The sequence below is a fragment of the Balaenoptera musculus genome, chromosome 6 (genome assembly GCF_009873245.2).
Source record: "Balaenoptera musculus isolate JJ_BM4_2016_0621 chromosome 6, mBalMus1.pri.v3, whole genome shotgun sequence".
NCBI classification, from domain to species: Eukaryota; Metazoa; Chordata; class Mammalia; order Artiodactyla; family Balaenopteridae; genus Balaenoptera; species Balaenoptera musculus.
In genome coordinates, this window is record NC_045790.1 from 66,273,344 (window position 1) to 66,294,436 (window position 21,093).

The 21,093-nt window shown below is 41.6% G+C and overlaps 1 protein-coding gene across 3 annotated transcripts in view; it reads left to right on the plus strand.

Annotated features, from left to right (window-relative positions):
- The window catches only part of FAM189A2 (family with sequence similarity 189 member A2), a 61,473-nt gene that overhangs the window by 32,021 nt on the left and 8,359 nt on the right, over window positions 1–21,093 (plus strand). For all 3 annotated transcript variants that reach the window (XM_036856105.1, XM_036856106.1, XM_036856107.1), the window contains 4 exons: window positions 5,029–5,139; window positions 12,719–12,847; window positions 14,361–14,468; window positions 14,604–14,737. In XM_036856105.1, coding sequence (XP_036712000.1) covers window positions 5,029–5,139; window positions 12,719–12,847; window positions 14,361–14,468; window positions 14,604–14,737 — 482 coding nt within the window. The remainder of the gene's footprint in view (window positions 1–5,028; window positions 5,140–12,718; window positions 12,848–14,360; window positions 14,469–14,603; window positions 14,738–21,093) is intronic.

Below are 21,093 nucleotides of genomic sequence, written 5' to 3' on the forward strand. Positions count from 1 at the left end.
AAGAGGAAATGCCTATTATTAGTAATAGTAAAACTGGTTGCCTAGCATTTTGCAGGATACAGAAGATTTTCATATACATCATTTTGTGTGAGTCTCTCATTAATCTTGGGAGGTACCTAGGATGATAGACCTTTTTTTTTTTTAACCTATTTTGTTGAAGTATAGTTGATTTACAATGTTGTGTTAATTTCTGCTGTACAGCAAAATGATTCAGTTATACATATATATATACATTCTTTTTCATATTCTTTTCCATTATGGTTTATCATAGGATATTGAATATAGTTCCCTGTGCTATACAGTAGGGCCTTGTTGTTTATCCATTCTATGTATAATATTGAGTTTACATCTGCTAATCCCAAATTCCCAATCCATCTCTCCCTCCCCCTCGCTCCCCCTTGGCAACCACAGTTCTGTTCTCTATGTCTGTGAGTCTGTTTCTCTTTCGTAGGTAAGTTCATTTGTGTCATATTTTATTTCACTTTATTTTATTTTATTTTATAAATTTATTTATTTGTCTTTGGCTGCGTTGGGTCTTCGTTGCTGCTGCGGGCTTTCTCTAGTTGCGGGGAGTGGGGGCTACTCTTCATTGCAGTGCGCGGGCTTCTCATTGCGGTGGCTTCTCTTGTTGCGGAGCACATGCTCTAGGCATGCAGGCTTCAGTAATTGTGGCACGTGGGCTCAGTAGTCGTGGCTCATGGGCTCTAGAGCGCAGGCTCAGTAGTTGTGGTGCATGGGCTTAGTTGCTCCGCAGCATGTGGGATCTTCCTGGACCAGGGCTCAAACCTGTGTCCCCTGCATTGGCAGGCGGATTCTTAACCACTGAGCCACCAGGGAAGCCCTGTGTCATATTTTAGATTCTACAGATAAGGGATATCATGTGGTATTTGTCTTTCTCCTTCTGACTTATGGTAATCTCTAGGTTATCCATGTTGCTGCAAATGGCTCTATATCATTCTTCTTTATGGCTGAGTAATATTCCATTGTATATATGTACCACATCTTCTTTATCCACTCATCTGTCCATGGACATTTAGATTGCTTCCACGTCTTGGCTATTGTAAATAGTGATGCTATGAACATAGGGATGCGTGTATCTCTTCGATTTATAGTTTTGTCCAGAATATGCCCAGGAGTGGCATTGCTGGATCATATGGCAACTCTGTTTTTAGTTTTTTGAAGAACCTCCATACTGTTTTCCATAGTGGCTGCACTAATTTACATTCCCACTGACAATGTAGGAGGATTCTCTTTTCTCCACACCCTCTCTAGCATTTATTGTTTGTAGACTTTTTGATGATGGCCATTCTGACCAGTGTGAGGTGGTACCTCATTGTAGTTTTGATTTGCATTTCTCTAATAATTAGCAATGTCGAGCATCTTTTCATGCATATGTTGGCCATCTGTATGTCTTCTTTGGAGAAATGTCAATTTAGGTCTTCTGCCCATTTTTCAACTGGGTTGTTTTGCTGTTGTTGTTAAGTTGTATAAGCTATTTGTTTATTTTGGATATTAAGCCCTTGTCAGTTGCATCATTTGCAAATATTTTCTCCCAGTAGGACAATAGACCTTTTTATCAGATGAGAAAAGTGAGTCTCATAGAGGTTGTCTAAGATATCACAGCAAGCAAGGGGAAAGCCTGATCCCAAATTCAGGTGTCTTCCACAAAGAGAAACTCAAATCACCTGCAATGATTTTTTTAAAGGCAAGAATGATGACAATAGAAGAAAATATAAGAAATTCTTCCCTTTTCCAGGTATAGCTGTGTGGGCTTTGTGACTATGATGTTCTTCACTAGTAGCTGATTTTTCACTGTCTTCTGTTTAAGGGGATGCCATCTGGTGATGGTTTGGATGGATATTTGAGTCCTGGATGTTATACCATTATAACTAGGTGAAAGCCAGAGGGGTCCATTCTGAAGGTCCCTGTATATCCTGAATCCCTTATAACTCCAATATTTTGTATGGTTGAGCCTGATCCAACCTCTGAAAGAGATATGCTTGGTATCCTAATAGCTGCCATGTCTGCTATATACCGCAGTGGTCTACGCTAGAGTACGGTAAGTCCCCTAGAGTACGGTAAGTCCCCTACATACGAACCTTCAAGTTGAGAACTTTCAAAGATGCGAACATGCGTTCAGGCATGAGTGAAATTGTAGCTTGCCCTCCACCTCCTATTGCTGACGATCCTTCAGCTCTACCATCTCCCACCTCCTCTCCCTCCTCCAGTCAGTAACTCTTCTTGCCTGTTCACTTGATGCCAGCCCCTGTATGCCAGCTGTTATACTGTACTTTTCAAGGTACTGTACTGTAAGATTAAAAATGTTTTCTTTATTTTTTGTGTTGGTTGGTTTTTTATGTATTATTTGTGTGAAAAGTATTATAAACCTATTACAGTACAGTACCATACAGCTGATTGTGTTAGTTGGGTACCTAGGCTAACTCTGTTGGACTTATGAACAAATTGGACTTAACAACACGCTCTCCGATGGAACTCATTTGTATGTAGGGGACTTACTGTAATTAGATGACCATTTGGCCAATGTTTGGCCAGAGTTTTAATAATAGTAATAAAAAAACCAAATTTAGGGATAAATTTGGGGAACAGTGCATGGGTATTTTGAACACAGCCTCTGTGCCTTAGCCCAGGTCCTCATTCTGGGGTTTGCAGGGTGGCATTCTGGTGATGTGGCTTTAACTTCTCATTAGCGGCCCCTCCAGTGTAGGAGAGAAGCCAAGCCCACCAGACAGTGAATCCCTGGGGCCTTCTCTCATCTTGTTTTTGTTGTTCTGACATTTTAGAAGTAGATCATATTCACTATATGATCTCACACTCCTGTCTTGGCAGCTGGACTCAGGATTTTCTTCCTTATTTAAAAAATATATATTAAATATAATTTATATAAATCCCAGATCATAAGTGTTCAGTTAGCTAAGTTTTAACAGTTGGATACACCCATGTAGCCAATATCCAAAACAAGATATAGAACTTTTTTATCACTCAAGAAAATTCCCTTATCTCTTCCCAGTCAATCCCCTCACTCCACACCTCCTCCCCAAAACAGGCAACTACCCTTTTTTTTTTTAAAAAAAAAAAGCTTTTATATTTATTTATTTATTTATTTATTTATTTATTTATTTATTTTTGGCTGCGTTGGGTCTTCGCTGCTGCGCGCAGGCTTTCTCTAGTTGCCGTGAGCGGGGGCTGCTCTTGGTTGCGGTGCACGGGCTTCTCATTACGGTGGCTTCTCTTGTTGCGGAGCACAGGCTCTAAGCGCGTGGGCTTCAGTAGTTGTGGCACGTGGGCTCTAGAGCACAGGCTCAGTAGCTGTGGCACACGGGCTTAGTTGCTCTGCGGCATGTAGGATCTTCCCGGACCAGGGCTCGAACTTGTGTCCCCTGCATTGGCAGGCAGATTCTTAACCACTGCACCACCAGGGAAATCCTGTATTGATTTCTTAATGGTGTCCTTTGATGAGCTGGATTTAAGATTTTAATGGAGAGATTTGGGGTCCAGTGTTGGGTAATGGACTCTCACCCATTCTATGTCTGATGCTGCTAATTTTCAGTTATGAAGATTAGTGGTGGGCTGGTAGGCATAAGGATTATAACCGTGTTTTCATTTTAAGGTATCTGATATTGCATTAAAAAAAATTTCTAAAGGCAAGTTCAAGACTTCCCGATAGTAACAATAATTGTGTCGCTGGGTGTGAATATTCCAGATGTATTAGGTCTCTTTGAGTAGCAACTGCCAGGGCATAAAAGAAGCCCATGTTAGAAGACCATGTCCTGTCTTTTGCCAATTATGCATTCTCATTTTCCCAAAAGCTTTGGCAGTGCAAGAGGGGGCTCTTGTAAGGGGGCACAGTGCAAGTCAAGTACTACAGACATGGAAAGATCTAGCCTGGGAAACAGTAACACAGTAGCCGCTTCCAGCTTTTTCCTCAAGATTTGATGACAGGGCACATAGTCCTTTTACCAATTAACAAAAAAGGAGAGAAGCAGAAGCCAGGTTCCTCAGTGAAAAACGAGTCGCCTTGTTCATTGGTCAGGAAAGAGTCTTCAGTCAAGTCCAGCAAGGGTCTGGATTCCTGGAGTCACTTGGTGTTTATAATTCATAAGCTCCTCATGGAGAGGAAGGAGGAATTCCTCTTAAGAAAAGTGGCATCATGTGATACTAAATATTGACTCATAACCTGGGTCTGGGGAGATACTTTCACGCTTCTTGGAATACCAGCAATAAAGGATGAGCTTTCTGTAGTAGAGTTCACGTGTGAACTCATTTGCCAGCCAATTCTGACATATCAGCTACCTGAAATGATGCTTGGTTCTAACACTGATAATCATTAGCTCCAATCTTTTATATTTACATTAAGGTTTGATTTTGACAATAATCAGAGTTCTCAGGTTGAAAAGCCTTTGTAGTGTCTAATTTGCACTAAGTAAATACTAGCTTCTTGGTTGATTTCTGTCAATTCTTAATCATTTAGGGTAATATTTGTAATATTTAACTTTGGATACAAGTACATGGACGATCACTGCACACCGTTTCTTTAGTACCAACACTGTTTGGAACTGAAAAAAGACTCATCTTTATTTTCACACGTACTATGATTTCTGGCTGGTAATGGCTCTGAGCTCCTTGATTTTCCTGGGTTCCACTTATATTCTAGAATTCTCCATTTGTCTAGTTACCATGATCCTGTAAAAGTTGGAAAAAAATAACAGTGGCTCAAGGAGGAAATAGCCATGGCTTAAGGTAGCGTACAGCTAACAGAACTCCCTCATTTGCAAAGAGCAAGAAAAATAGGGACTTGAAATTGAGAAGACTTGAGGGTCAGGGGCATTCCTCAGCACAATTTAAAACATTCTAAAAAATGAAAAAAAAAGTTTGTACATTAAAAACATTGTTCTGACTTCTTTTAATGTTTCCTCTAGGGAAAGAATATGCGTTTTTTTACTCAGACAAAACTATCTCTGAATTTAGCCACGGTCTTTTTTCTAACTGCCTCTTCTCTTGCTGTTTCAGGTGAACCTCTTTGTGCTGCTGTCTGTGGTGTGTGTCCTCCTGAATTTAGCCGGATTTATCCTAGGCTGCCAAGGGGCCCAGTTCGTGTCCAGTGTGCCCAGGTGTGATCTGGTAAGCGGTTCTGAATCATCACTGTGCACCTGGGCCGACCCTGGCCTGCCCGGCTTTCCCGGGTGCCAGCGTGTGTCTGGCAACACCCAGGGCCAGGCAGCATCTTAAAATGAAACCTGAAGTCGGTAAAAGGAAGCGGGAAAACAAAACAAAGAACTTCCTGCTAAGTATTTTACTCAGGTTGTCAATTTTTTTTTTTTCCAAAGCAGGGACCAGCCAGAAGAACCCCAGGACCACAGTAATAAAATGCATCATTAGTTAGTGAATAGATGGATCAGTTGTCCACAGTCAATATCTATCTGCTCTCATCTAAAGAGGAAAAACGGATATTATCAGAATTTAGGTCAACAGTCCTTTATCTGAAACCTTTGGAGGCCAGGTGTGTTTCAGCATTCAGAGTTTTTCCAATTTTTAGAAGATAAATGTGACGCATATACTGTTTATTCTGTAGCATCCCAGTGGAGTCTGAACAACAGAATGTAATCAGAATTTTTGGTTTCCAGAGCTTTTTGGATTTCAGAATTGTGGATAAGAGGTTATGGACCTGTACTATGTCAATTTCTATTTTCCTGATTTTTAATTGTTGTAGTAAAATACCCGTAGCAAAAAATTTACCATCTTAACCATTCAGTAGTGTTAAGTACATTCACATTGTTATGCAACCGATCTCTAGAACTCTTCCCATCCCCTCCTCCCCCTGGCGTCTGGCAACCACTCTTTCTGACGCTGTGGATTTGACTGCTCTTGTTACCAGATATAAGTGGAATCATACAGTATTTGTCTTTTAGTAATTGCTTATTTCACTTAGCATAACATGCTCAATACGTATGCATGTTGTAGTAGGTGTCAGAATTTCCTTCCTTTTTAAAGCTGGATAATATTCCACTGTATATAGAGGACACATTTTGTTTACCCATCATCCATCGGAGGACACTTGGGTTCTTTCCACCTTTTGGCTATTGTGAACAATGCTGCCATGGAAATGGGTCAGTTCTCTGGAATATATGCCTGGAAGGTGGAATTGTTGGCCATCTCTGAACTTTTTAAGAGGACTTTTCTGCAACAAATATCTCCCTGTGGCACAAAGCAAAAGAAGTGGACTCTTTACAGGTCGTAGTAAACCTCATCTATTTGGAACTTGGTTCCATGGCAATCTCGCCCTTTCAAAACCAGCAGGATGCAAGTGAAGAAGGCTGCCACGTTTCTCAAAACACTGTGACCAGGTCCTTGCAGTGAAACTCATGGCCTTCCCAGATAGGAAGGCTCCTCCTGGACTCACTAAAAACCTATTGCTCTTCCTGAACAACCCTTCACAGTTTCTTTGATTTTTGTCATTCCCTCGCTTAATAAGCGTAAGTTTTGGAAGCACAGGCTCACAATGTTTTCTGGTTTTTAAGGCCCCGTATCATTTGCCCTCATCCTGCTCTCCTGCTGAAGCAGCTCACACTCTCTGTAATGGAGCCCAAGCCCGCATGTCATTACTCAGGCTCCTGCCCTACTTTCCTGTTTCTGACAATGCTGTCTCTCCCCCGACCATTCCCTGTCCCTTACTTCCCTGTTCATCCAAATGGTGTCAGCCTTTTAAAGCCTCATTCAACGATGATCTTCTTAAGGAAATAGTCCCTGATCCCCAGGGAAGGTAATCTTCCAGAATTCCTCTCTGTACATCTCTGAAGCATTTCTCTTTCCTTTTTTGGGCTAAAGGTATTCATATACCTGTCTTCTCTCTTCTACTGGTCTGGAATCTTCCTGAGGACAGTGTCTGGCTCTGTATTTTCTTGGGAGTTTTCAACAGCACCTCCCACAGACTTCTTTACATACATAGAGTTCCCAGAAAATAAATTTAAAACAAGGCTTGTTCTTCCTGTTCCTAATCACACAGAAAATTGGAAGGGGCAAAGAGAACAGACACAGGCTAGAAGTGAAAAGTCATAATATTTAAAAAGACAGTTCGATAAAAGAGTAGCATCTATTATATGCAAGACCCCATGCTAGAAACTGCAGATAGTAGAAAGAAAAGTCAGACATCGTTTCTGACCTAGACGTTTATCACGTAGCAAGATGAGTGGGATAACCACGGCAGGTGCTTGATCAGTGTTTGTGGAGGGAAAGAATAAATGCCCAACTGCAAAGCAAGGGAGGCTGTGATCAGCCCTCGGAGTGAGACACAGCGCTCTGGGGGTGCAAAAGGAGAAGGACTTCTACTCTTGGGAAGACGGGAAAAGGATACCTGGAACGTAGGTATTTGAGATGGGCCTTGAACAATAAATAAATAAAGGGAGTGGGTCGAAGCCAGGAGAGGAGAGGATTCCAAGGGCAGTGGTTAGTTAGTAGTTAGTTAGCCTGAGTGGTTAGATCACTACTGGCTCTGGAACAAACAGAAGCCAGATTACAAGGCATAGGGGTCTATATGGTTGACTTTTCTGAGAAATTCTGTGCTTCTCTACCCTGACTCCCTGTTAGAATCACCTGGGGGAACTTTTTAAAGAATACCCAAACTTGGGCCCCATACTCAGAGATTCTCAACTGCCCTGGAGTGGGGGTCTCGGCATCAGTATTTTTTTAAGTTTTAAAGTGTATTTTTAATTAAAAAGTTTTCCCACCACAAAACCAACTCTGGGATTGTTTCTGATTATATAATTGGACAAGCCATAAAAGTGTAGGATGGAACTTAAAAATCTCACTATTTGGGGACATCATAGTTAACCATTTGACAGGTTTTTTGCATGTCTTTATGGATAAAAACACACCTAATTTTTCATCAACAGGACCATATCGTAATTGTTTTTCATTAGGGAACGTATTTGGCAAGTGGAGTCTTTCTGAGGAAGGGATGCTCTCCTTCCCTCTTTGCCTCGCCATCCACACCAGTCACCCTGAATCCACGGTAACAAGCTGGGGGATTTCCTTTCATGTTTCATGCTCATGTAACCTTACGTAGATGTGTATGGGGTGGGGTTATTCACGACTTATTCTTCAGAAATGGGATCTTTTGTATCCACTTCCCTGCATATTGTTTTTCTCACTTAAAGATGTATTAGGTACAGCTCTAACATCCTTTTTTCCTTTGAACAAGTCAGTTCTCTATTTTCTTGTTGTCCGTTGTGGTTTGGGTTTTGACAGACAGAAGCGGTGCTGCTATGAATACTATTCTGCAGATCTCCATCGGGGCTGTGACCTAAGTGGAGTAGGCTCCCAGGACAAGGATTGTTCTTCTGTTTGTCTCATTTTTTTTTTAGAGCACATTCAACCATTTGATGATTCTATCCATTTTTTAAAAAACAGATAAAATCTATAGCTAAATGACCAGATCTCAAGTGTGCAGTTCATTAAGTTTTGACCAAAGTATACATTCATCGTGACAAATACACTCATGTATACACCCCAGACAAAATCTAGAGCATTTTTATCACTTTAGAAAGTTATTTGCTGTCTTCTTTCAGGCAGTCTCAACTCTCTCATAGGCAACCACTGTTCCAGTTTCCTTCACCATAGATGAGTTTTGCCTGTTCTTGAACTGCATGCAGGTGGAGTCATGTGGTACCTTTTTGTGTCTGACTGATTTAGCTCAGCATGATGTCTTTGCGATTCATCCATGTTTTTGGGTCATATCAGTTGTCTGCTCTTCTTCTCTCTCTCTCTTTTTTAAATCAGGGCAATATTTCATTGTATAAAAATAGCACAATTTGTTTTATCGGTTCTCCTGTTGATGGACGTTTGGGTTGTTTCCAGTTTGGAGGTGTTATGAACAAAGCTGTTGTGAACATTTTTGTATAATGTTTTTTGGGGGGCCTGTTTTCATTTCTCTTGAGTAAATACATAAGTATGGAATTGCTGGGTCATGTGGTAAATGTATGTCTAACTTTAAAAGAAACTGCTCAACAGTTTTCCGAAGTGATTGGGAATAAGTATATTTAATTTAAAATGTATGAACAGTTCCTTTATTAAAGAGCTTTAACTTCCATTTCTACCAGTAACCCTCTACCTACAGCAAGTGTTACTCTCTAATTTTTTGCCAGTCTGATGGGGCTAAGTTGAGATCTCATCGTTACTTTAATTTGCAGTTCCCTAGTTGCTAAAGATGGCATCGTCATTTTTGGGAAAACTTCCCAGAAGATTCTAATGTGCAGCTAAGATAGAGAGCCGTAATAGTGATTGATGACGGGAGGAAGGAGAGGATCTGACAGCTTCAGGTAATAGTATCAAGTATGAAAGAGGGATGTTTTTCATTTAAGAATGGGGAGATTCGAACAGGGTTGTTTGCAGATGATTAAAGACATTGAAGAGAAGTTAGAATAAGTTTTCAGAAATATTGGGCAGAGATGGAATTAAGAAGGCAGGTGAAGGATCAGGAACACAAAAGGCATGGTTGCCTAGAATCATCTTGTACGAAGCCTCAGGGCTTTCCTATATCAGCTGGGCACAGTGATAGATATTCATTACTGTTTGCATAATGATTAACTTTCAGACCAGATCCTTTGTTTAAAGGGATTAATTATCACTTATCTGGAAAATTTTGCCATCCAAAGTTTCCAGAGAGAGAGCTGAGGTTTCTGTGTATTTGGATGTCCGGTGTTGTGTGACTAATGCAGCCGTGTATGTGCAGCCCACACAGGATTGGTTTCTGTCTTAAAATAATGCCTTGGATTAAGAGTGGACTCATGTGGGAAGGGAGTAGTTTGTAAGATGACACCTAGTCTTACTTAAGGGAGGTGAAGTCCTCAGGTAAGATCTTGAGGCTTATACAATATAAGAAATGGAAATTGCCCTGTGTCGCGTTGAAAAACATGAGCTTGGTTCCTGCTTGGTGAGAGAGGGCCTTGTGTACATGAACAGAATGGAGACATTAGAAGAATGAATCATCTCTATTAGCTGCTTCTTTGTTATACTAAATAATGCTGTTAGTATTAAAACAGGAAGTTCTCAGCAGGAGACTTTCAAGGAGGAAGCCCATTGGGAGTAATATTTACCTTCTGAATTTAGCCTGGTGTAAGGATATTATTAACTATGGAAGAGCAGCCAAGAGAAAGTCAGTGATCCCTGAGGGGAAAGAATAGTTCCCACCTGCCTAGGGAAGTCCTGTCTGAATGGCCACAGTAGTTTTCCTTTAGAAGCCAAGAATCTAGATATTAGCAGCAGGATGTACCTTCAAAAATGTGAGACAATGAAAGAAAAATTCAGATAGAAACAGCCTTGTGCCTTTGTGTGTGGAGTCGTGGATCTAGGTGTGGGGCCGTTGCTGAGATAACAATCTCTGTGGACAAACCAGGAAAAGACAGAAACCAAAGTGGTTGTGAATTGATAGATTATGGAGACCATCGAGGTAACTCTAGTTGTAATTCTTTGTATCAGAGGCAAAATTTATATAAAATCTGGGCATCAGTGTTTATTTTAGTAATGCATCCCTTTCAACATGATTTAAGGACAAGGAATAAAAAATGTTCTAGGATTCATGGAATTCTGGAAGAGGCAAAACTAATCTATATGGCAAAAATATCCAAACAGTGGTTGTCTCTTTGGAGGGTATGGGCAGGGATCGATAGGAAGGGACATGAAGGAATTTTCTCTGGTGATGGTATGTTCTGTATGTTGTTAAGGGTTTGGGTTACGGAGATGTATGCATGGCTCTAAATTCCTTGAGTGGTATGCTTATGATTTGTGTATGTAAATTGCAGTTCAAAAGAAAAAGAACATGGAAGCAACCTAAGTGTCCATCATCGGATGAATGGATAAAGAAGATGTGGCACATATATACAATGGAATATTACTCAGCCATAAAAAGCAATGAAATGGAGGTATTTGTAGTGAGGTGGATGGAGTTAGAGTCTGTCATACAGAGTGAAGTAAGTCAGAAAGAGAAAAACAAATACAGTATGCTAACACATATATATGGAATCTAAGGAAAAAAAAAAAAGGTCATGAAGAACCTAGTGGCAAGACGGGAATAAAGACAGACCTACTAGAGAATGGAATTGAGGATATGGGGAGGGGGAGGGGTAAGATGTGACAGGGTGAGAGAGTGGATGGACATATATACGCTACCAAATGTAAAATAGATAGCTAGTGGGAAGCAGCCGCATAGCACAGGGAGATCAGCTCGGTGCTTTGTGACCACCTAGAGGGGTGGGATAGGGAGGGTGGGAGGGAGGGAGATGCAAGAGGGAAGAGATATGGGAACATATGTATATGTATAACTGATTCACTTTGTTATAAAGCAGAAACTAACACACCATTGTAAAGCAATTATACTCCAATAAAGATGTTAAAAAAAAAAAAAAAGAAAAAGAAAACCAAACCAAAAATTGTGTAATCCAGTGGTACAAATTTTTCCCTTTGGCTTCCTAGTCAACTTATATTAGAAGGAACTAAGTTTCCTCCTAATATGGAAAATACCATGAAATTTTCCATATGACTAGAGGGTAAGAATCTTAATTCAATGAGAAAAAAGGCTTTTTTTTTTCTGTTAAGCAACAAAAGCATTGTAAATGTTCAGTCATTCTTAAAGATTCCTGAAGAATTTTGCAGCTAGTGAAGTCAAAGCTGCCTATTTAATTTAACAAGTATGAAAGAGGTGTGGCCTTTCTTTTTAGCCAAAACAGAATAGCCAACTTTAACAGCTCAAGCTGCAGAGCAAGTAAGAATGAACCTCTGCTCCCAAATTATGGGTCTTATTAGCCCAAATCAGCTAGTACATATGTTCCCAACCTGACTCAACGGAAACTTGGAAAAGTGACCCAAAGTTTGCAAAGCATCTCACTAAAAATATATGAGATTACTCATCAGTAACGGTATCACTTCAAATAGAGAAAAGAAAACTTCTACTAGAATCTATGAACACACTGAAGATGTGAACTAAGAGATCTGTTTAAGCCTACATGGTTTAGGGCTACTGTTCACCAAATAGACCTTGTGCTTCTTCCAGGCACATGGTAGATTGAACTTCCTTGCCCTCTTGGATTAAGTGGAGCCATGTGATTTACTTTGGAAATGAAATTGAGCTCATGTGATGAGTGTCATTTCCAAGAGGAAGATTTAAGCTAGGGTGACCAGATTTAGCAAGTGAAAACACAGGACACCAAATTAATTTGAATTTCAAATAGAGTAATAGTTTTTTACTATAAACATATCTCATGCAATATTTGGGACATACTGACCCTAAGGAATGACCTGTTTATCTGAATTCAAATTTAACTGAGTGTCCTACCTTTTACCTTGTAAACCTGCTTTAAGTGCCAATGTGCAATTCATCATGTGCTCTCCATGTCTCTAGCATAGTGACTCTCAATCCTCAGATAGTGGATGCTCTATCAACTTCGGTCCCTAAGGAATATGATGAGCAAAGCCCTCTGCTGACCTGCCGTGGACATGTAGCATAGTCAAGAAATAACCTTGGTTGATTAAGCCACTGAAATTTTGGGGCTGGTTGTTACCACAGCATACCCTAGGCTGTCCTGACTCACGTAGACGTTGCCTGACACTGAACCCTGCCATATCTCATTCTGTAGGATTGGTGTTCCATGGTGTGGCCTGTGTATTTTTACTTAATAATTAAATTCTTGTTCTGCCTTTTCCCCTTAAGGTGGACTTAGGTGAAGGCAAGATTTGCTTCTGTTGTGAAGAATTTCAACCAGCCAAATGCACAGACAAAGAAAATGCCTTGAAACTCTTCCCAGTTCAGCCTTGTAGTGCTGTTCACCTTCTACTCAAGGTATCTGGAATAGATTCCACCCCCCACCAGTAACTACACCACAGAGACCCCAAGGAAGGCAAAGCTCCCTGAAATATTCCTCCTCTTTTACCTCCTTCAGATAATCCTGCTGAAAGCAGATATGAGAGACTCCTTATCAGTGACCTAGAGACAGAATTGAGAACCCACAGATTATTGTGTTTCTCTTAAGTTATGAATGGATAGCTTCTTTGTGCTCAAGAATTACAAGCTAGTAAAAAATGTAAAGGAGCCTAAATGCATACACATGTATATGTGTATGTATGTATGTGAATTTACATATACATATACATGCACACATATGCACACATACACACCCATGATGTAGCTACACATATAAGATGTAGTTTTAGCAGAACCTCTAAAGTCCACGCCCATTTGTTACTGTTCTAATGCTCCTTTGTTGGCTTAAATGAATCCTGTAGGCTGTTGAGTGCTGCCGTTCTAAAACACATAGACTAAGGAGATGTATTGGCCAGAAAATACAAGAGAAATTCAAGACACTACCTCTTGTTTAATAGGCCGCAACTATACTAAGCAAGAGATGAAAAACAAATGATACCAGCTGAAGAGAAATACAAAATTAACCTTTATTAGGGAATTGGATAAAAATCATGTCCTGACTTAAGGTCTGTTAGCCCAGTGAGTGACAAGCTCAGTTGGTGAACCCTGAGATATTAGCTTTTGGATGGTCCATCACTGATGGCTTTCTTTAGATCTTTGTTTTGGGTTTATTTTCTTGTGGGGAAGAGGAGTCTCTAAGCAAAGAGAGAGAAGCTGTCAGCTCTCTGAGTTTTGGAGGATGTGAAAATGGCCTTCTTTCTTTGGCTTCTGGATTTTTGGTAGCTGAGTCACTCCCAAACTTTCTGAGCCAGGACTTTGCTTGGGGAAAGCCCCGCTAAGCAGCCAGGACTGTGGCAACAGCAACTTTTGGAATTGGCTTTGCTGCTATTTTGAGACGTGTTTAGAGGAGACAAGCCCTGTTGACACTCGGGCCGGCCTGCCCCCTGTGTTGTCCTCATTGGGTGCCCGGGCCAGCTCTGCCAGTGGCTCCTGAAATAGAATCAGTGGCCACGGAATTAAGCAGTGTGCTGTCCTGGTGGAAGTCTGTGGGGGGGGGGGGAGGTTGGGATTTGCTATCACTGGGGACACCGACTTCAGAAGAGAAATTCAGTACTTTCCTGGAAGGGATATTTCCAGACAGGATTCTGATGCAAAAAGAAATATGGTGATACCAGGTCTGCCCGGGACAGGAAGCTTCTAAGATAAGTTTTTAAAATTAAGAAGTACACACTATTGCATGACAGTGTTAATAATAACCAGCATTTGTTTGGCACCTAGCATGAGCCAAACACCATCTAAGTCGTTTACATGCATTTTCTCATGGGAATTGTCTTCCTTGGGGCAGTATTATTATTATTTTTTAAAGTTTTTATGTTGCATTCTGGTCCTCAGTTTTGAGGTACTCAGGTGCGTCATTGTTTCCTGGTTCCAGAAAGTCCTTTTCGCCCTATGTGCCTTGAATGCCCTGACCACCACCGTCTGCTTGGTGGCAGCTGCCCTTCGCTACCTTCAGATCTTTGCAGCCAGAAGATCCTGCATCGTAAGTCCATGCCAGGTGGCAGGGTGTCTGTGACTCCACCGATCCCACCCTCGGACCTTTTTGTGTCATCCGTTGCTTTTCTCCCCGAGCCTTTGTAGTGAAGGCTGTTGACTAACCGAGGTGCTGTTTAATTAGGATGAATCCCAGATTTCTGTGGAAGAAGTGGAGGAACACAGACGCATCCCAGACCCTGAAGACTTTGTGCCGCCAGTGCCTCCCCCTTCCTATTTCGCCACGTTTTACTCATGCACACCCCGGACGAACCGCAGGTATCCTCCCTACATACCCCCACCCAGGTCTCTGGGCTGCTCTCAGTTTTGAGGCCCAAGGGTCTCCAGAACTCACAGCATGGGCTCTGACTTCTCTCCAAAATCTAGACATTGTATTATTTTCCAGGGTCGTCCGGTTTTTCTCTCTCTTTTTTGGTCTGACAAATTGCATGAAACCAAAGAAAAGTCAAACCTTGACCTAAGGATATAGTTTTTCAATTTCAATTAGCTTCTTAAGAAAACTGACACCCAGTGAGTTAACTGCTGTAATTTGACATGATTGAAAACTGCTGTTGCCCTGGAAACGCTCTCAGTCGGGCCAAATCGATATTCATTGTAAACCATCAGTAGGTCCTCAAATCATGAAATTCTTCCCAGCCATTAAAAAAAGATTAATTATTTATTACATCTCCTTGGTCTAGAAAAAAAATAGATACCGTGTTTATTCTCCTTTTTCAAATTCTAGCTTGAAATTTGATTGTCTGTTTCTTAAATCTCAGAAATCATCATTTGTAGAATGAAGCGCTGCATGCATTCATTCGGTTGTTAGCCACTTCTAGAATTGTACCGTTCTGAAGAATGACTTCATTTATTCATTCAACAAACATTTAGTCCATCCTGTGCTGCTTACTAGGCACTGTGCTGGGTTATTGGAATTCAAAATGAGTCATACCAACTTCCTCCCCCTATCAAGGAGCTCACAGTCTAGGTCATTAAAAATGAGTGTTGAAAGGATCACAGCAGTACTCAAAAGGGAGATTCTGAGTGCAAGAGGAGGACTACCTAACCTAGACTGGTGAGTGGGCTGCAGAGAGCTTGAAGGAAGAGTCAGCTGGTCAGGGTTGGCTTCCAGGATGAAGTGATGATCTTAGTCCGAATTTAAAGGCTAAAGCAACCCTACATTTGAACTTCTAAAAAGCAAATCTCTGAATTCTACAAGAAAGACTAGTGTCTTTCCCTTGCTGTTGAGAGGGCCTGGAATTTCTACTTTTTAACCCTGAGGTACCCGTGGAGAGTTGTCAAACAAATTTGGTGTCAGGCTTGGGGTTTTTGGAAATCCATTTGCTAGTGCTCAGGGCAGCCGCATGTCATTTTGAAAGGGGTCACCAGTGGGAGCTCCCACCCAGACACTGTGAATGTTCTTTTCAATGGGTTATCTTCCTGACTTGTCCCTCAGAATCATATCTAAACCCCACTCTAGCCCCTCCCCTGCCCACCCACCTTGGCGGAAATAAGAGATGACCACAAAGCTGGAAGGGACGTCAGCTGGCTGGACAGAGGGCCTGGGGGACAGCTCAGCCTCCCTGTTGTACAGAGACTGGTGGGCTGGAATTTCGAAGCTTCAGGGGCCAGGATGGCTTCACTAGTCTTTTAGGAAATGAGCCAAGAATTACAGAGGCCAGGGGGACATAGCAACAAAACACATATTCTTTGTGTACCATAGGACACGTTTGCTAAAAATGTAGCCCAGTCTCAGGCTGTCTGCAGAGTGCACATTGAAGGACAGTAAAAGTGCCTGTTACTTCATGGCTGGGGAGAGAAATGCCGTCTTCAAGAAGAGTTCCTTGGCTCTCTGAGGGTGTGGGTGAGCACTTGGTTGACCTAAGAGGAGGCAACAGACATTTAATTTCATGCTGTGGCAGAAAGGGAAAGTAACTCATGTGGGTTTAGAAGCAGTGCTGACCTGTGGGATCCCCCGTCCTTCTTCTCTCTTTCCTTTCTCTTCTCTGCACCTCCATAGTCATGCTTATCACTGTGGGTCTTTGGGGATCTGGGTGCATCCCTGGAGTTGCCCCTCTGAGCTCTGAGCCAGCCCCTGGCCAAATCTGAGTTGGAAGAAGACAGACAAGCTTGTCGTCAAGGGCTCTACCAACCAGAACTTCCCAGAGGAACATGGGGGAGGGGGTTATGCAGAACACCCTTGAGAGAAAAAGAATGCTTGGCCTAAAGTATATACCTGGAGCACTAGCTCATATCTCCAATGGGCAAATAGCCTCATTTTCTAAAATTCTACCAATATCTGAGTGCAGCCCACTTTCTTTTTTAACATTTTATATATATTTTTTAAATTGTAGTTGATTTACAATATTATGTTAGTTTCAGGTGTACAACATAGTGATTCAATATTTTTATAGTTATATTCCATTTAAAGTTATTACAAAACAATGGCTATATTTCCCTGTGCTGTACAATATTTTGTGTTGCTTATCTATTTTATACATAGTGGTTTGTGTCTCTTAATCCCATGCCCCTGTCTCCCCCCCTGCCCCTTGCCCACTCTCCTTTTTTAAATGGCTAAATTTATTCACCTTTAGATACATATTCTATCAGAGATATTTTTAAATTTGACTGACTTTGCTAGATTCTCAGTATAAATCAACATCAGAGACACTAGCTGTTTAACCCCAATTGGTAATTTTCTTTCTTATAAGCAGGCAGGCAAGAATATTAACAGATGTTTTCATTAATATTTCCACAATCAGTTATGTTAAGAGTTTTCATGCAATACAGGCTCCCCTTTTCCTGTAAGGTATTAGGACCTCTCAGAAGAGGTTTATTTATTTAACTTCTATAAATACAACCATTTCATGCATTGGTATCTCCTTGAAAAAGGGCTTCTCAAGTTACTCTCATAAATAGAAGCCTGATTGCAGTCAAGGCTTCTATCCAAAGATGCTTGTCTACTTTGTGAATCAATTTGTAAGTACAGGAGGGGGCTGTGTACCCCATCTCCTCTACTTCAGGGAGTCCCCCAGTCTCAGAAATTGGCTTGAGCCAGGAGTCAAAAAGGAAAGTCTCCCACGTATTTCGTGAATGTGGACCTGGTTATACTGTGGGGATGTTACCTGCTAGAGAAAACTGAAGATGAGCGCATGGGAGCCAGGTTGACCTGGGCATTTCTTAAAGGTGAAAGCAACAAGGCCCACCCAATTCCTTTCCAAACGAACTTCAAAACCCAAGCTCAAGTGGAGCTGGGCTGTGCCTAGGCTTGACTCTGTGCTCAACTGTTGGGCTGGGTGACCCTGCCTCACTCCCCACTCCCACACCCCTACCAACATGTGCCCCGTGGAAGGGCCAAGCTTTCTCAGCACACAGAGGAGGATCGTTCTTTGGTCAAGGTCATATTAGTTGCTCCATCAGCCTCGGATAAGTTCTCAGGGCCTATTTGTAGCATCAAAGCAGAACGTATTTTGCATGATCTGTTTGGGTTTCCTGTTCATCTTCAGATCTCATGAGCATGAACCAGCGAAGGTTTCCTAGAGACTTTGGGATGAATTTGAATAAGCCCAGGCTCTGGAGTCTCTTAAAAGGGTCACCTTGGGTGGATCTCTTACCATTTCTGAGCCTCAGTTTCCTCATTCACTTGCCTTGTCACATGACTCCTGAGAGGATTGCTATGAGATAATGGGCTAAAAAGATCTTTCTAAAAACAAAAGCTTAGACCGTGCTCTACCATTGTTAGTTGCATGGTTTCAGATGTTCTTGGCATGTTTCTTACTCTTAAGAAACATTTAGCCCTTAATCTTACCCCTACCTTATCAGGCAACAGTTTTCTAAAGACACTCATTTTCAGTAAAAGTTTGATCACCTTTCCCAGATATAACAGGGTTTTGATTTCAGCCACCATAATCCATTTCGCTTAGCAGTGGTCTCAGTCCTGGCTGTGCCTTGGAACCGCCTGGGAGCACTGACAGCGTACAGATATGTGGGCCCCACCACAGGCAACTAGGGCAGAGTTTCTAGAGGTAAGGCCTGGGCCATGCCCAGTTTAGGAACCCTCCTGGGTGATTCTCCTCTATAGCTGGGTTGAGTACCATAAGGGATCACGAACAAAACCTGTAGCAAACAGACCTATTTCCCTCCATGGATCCTTATTTACCCAAAAGCGGTACAAATAAGGAAAAGTTGCTTAATAGGAAAGGAACTTTCCTTCTACATCAACTGTAGCAGCATCTTCCATCTAAATGAGGCTTTGCTGGTCATTGTAATAACCACCATAGAAGCCATTCATTTTGCAGCCAATTTAGATAAAGTGTACCCCCTTTCTCCCCCCAGTTTTCCTTCTTGAAGAGATTCTGTAGTAGTTTGGGATCTAAAGTGGAGCCCATTCCTCCCACTTCTTGGCCCTAAGCAAGCCCTCTCTCTTCTACAGGAACACACAGGTAGCCAGTGGGTTGGGAATATGAAATATACAGCACCAGAGCTAACGAGCAAAGCTGGGGGATGAACTTCCCAGGCAAGGGCACTGCAGTGAAGAAACGCATGGGGAGTTGGCTGAGGGGGGACAGGCAAGGGTTTGTAAGTGCCGGAAAGATGCTTACAGGATTATGCTAATTAGGGATTAAAGATTGGCCCTCTGGAGCCGAAGGAAGGAGTGCATAGGTCTCAGTGAGTAAAACAAGTTGCCTTGTTCATTGGTCAGGAAAGTCTTCAAAGTCAGGTCCACGAAGGCTCTGTATTCCTGGAGTCACTTGGTGTTTTATAGTTCTTAAACAGCTTCAGCTGGAATGGAGAGCTGGCGTGAAACCCGTGGGCAAGTCCTCCTCTAAGGGACAAGAATATCCCTTTCTTGATGACTTTACCAGAACCCCTCCCAGCCAGGCTAGGGAGGGACCATTCCTGCAGGTGCCTCTCCTCGGATGTGCTGAGCCTGCACGCATCCCTGCCTGGGGTGTCAGCACATGACCTTCTCCTTCCCTCTCAGGTCAAGCACGAGCTGAGAGTCTTGTTTATGAATAAAGATGCAGGAAAAAAGGGGAGCACTTTCTCACTTTTTCATTCAGGCTATAGGAGTCTCATCCTTCTAAATTCCAGAATTCCAGAAGTTTTATTGTTAGGAAGACAGAATATCACATCTTTTTCAATTTTTTTCTTCCACCAATTGCATTTTTGTAAATGGGCACAAATGAAACAAGCATAAATGCAGAGAGCACCTTTCTAAAACAAAACAAAACAAAACAAAACAAAAGCAGTCCCTTGTAGGCAGCTGGCCCCAGAATTTGTCTTTTCATCAATCTCCTTTAGTTTATGTCCATTTTTGCATTTCAAGAACAAATGTTAAACTTTTGCTATTATCTTTTTTTTCATTCTCCAACACTTCATGGCCTGAGTACAGTTTTTTATGGTCTTCTGTGTATTTTTTAAATTGTGATATAATTGACATATAACATTGTATTAGTTACAGGTAAACAAGTAATGATTTAACACTTGTATATATTGTAAAATGATCACCACAATAAATCTAGTTAACCCATCACTACATATAGTTACAAGTTTTTTCTTTTCTTGTGATGAGAACTTGTACGACCTACTCTCTTAACAACTTTCAAATACACCATGCAGTATTATTAACCATAGTCACCATGCCATGCATTACATTCCCAGGACTTATCTGCATGTATTTTATAACTGGAAGTTTTGTCATAAGGTACAAACTTTCATGTATTTTTAACTGGCATTTTCAAATTTAGGTTCTTTGTTATCTAGATAATTTGTGTGTGTGTGTAACCTTCTGTGAATGCGGGCGGAATATCTTGTGGGTTTTTTGTTTTTGTTTTTTGCTATCAAAGGTCTCTCACCCACAGGCCAACAGCCACAGCTACAGCAAGCGCTCCATCAGTGTTTGTTGAATGACCACCTTTAGGAAGAGGCACTCTGTGATTCCTCCTGCAGCATTGCTGCTTTGTCTCTGAGCTGTGATGTTGTTCACTTTTTTTTTGAAAAATGTATTCATTATTTCAAACATTTATTTAACAAATAGTGAGTTTCTACCATGAATCAGACATGAGGGAAACCCAGGCAAGAAACTTTTGTCATGTACTAATGTAACAAATAATTGAGTTTCCCTGAATCCTTAGTTGGTTTTTTTTTATTGAGGTAAAATTCACATAACATGAAATTAACCTTTTGAAAGTGTACAATTCAGTGGCATTTAGTACATTCACAATATGGTGCAACCATCACTTCCGTCTAGTTCTAAAGCATTTTCCTCACCTCCAAGGAGACCCCGTACCCATTAAGTGGTCACTCCCCGTTCCCCCCTTTCCCCAAGCCCCTGTGCAACCACTAATTCGCTTTCTGTCTCTTATGGATTGTTGTTTGCTTTCTGACTAGCAAATTTAAAAGGAATGATGGTATTGCGTTTTCTATGTTGTCACTTGCCTAAGAATTCTGGGCACTCCATCAGAGAGCAGCTTAGGTTATTCCCCTGCTCCTGGACCAGGAGGTTGTAGCATGGAGTGGCGAGTGATTTTTCCCCATTGTCAGTGGATAACCCTCTAGAGGTAAAGGCCAGTATGCTGGAGCCACTACCATCAGATGGCCAGACATGCTTCCTGATGCCAGGATGCTCTTCC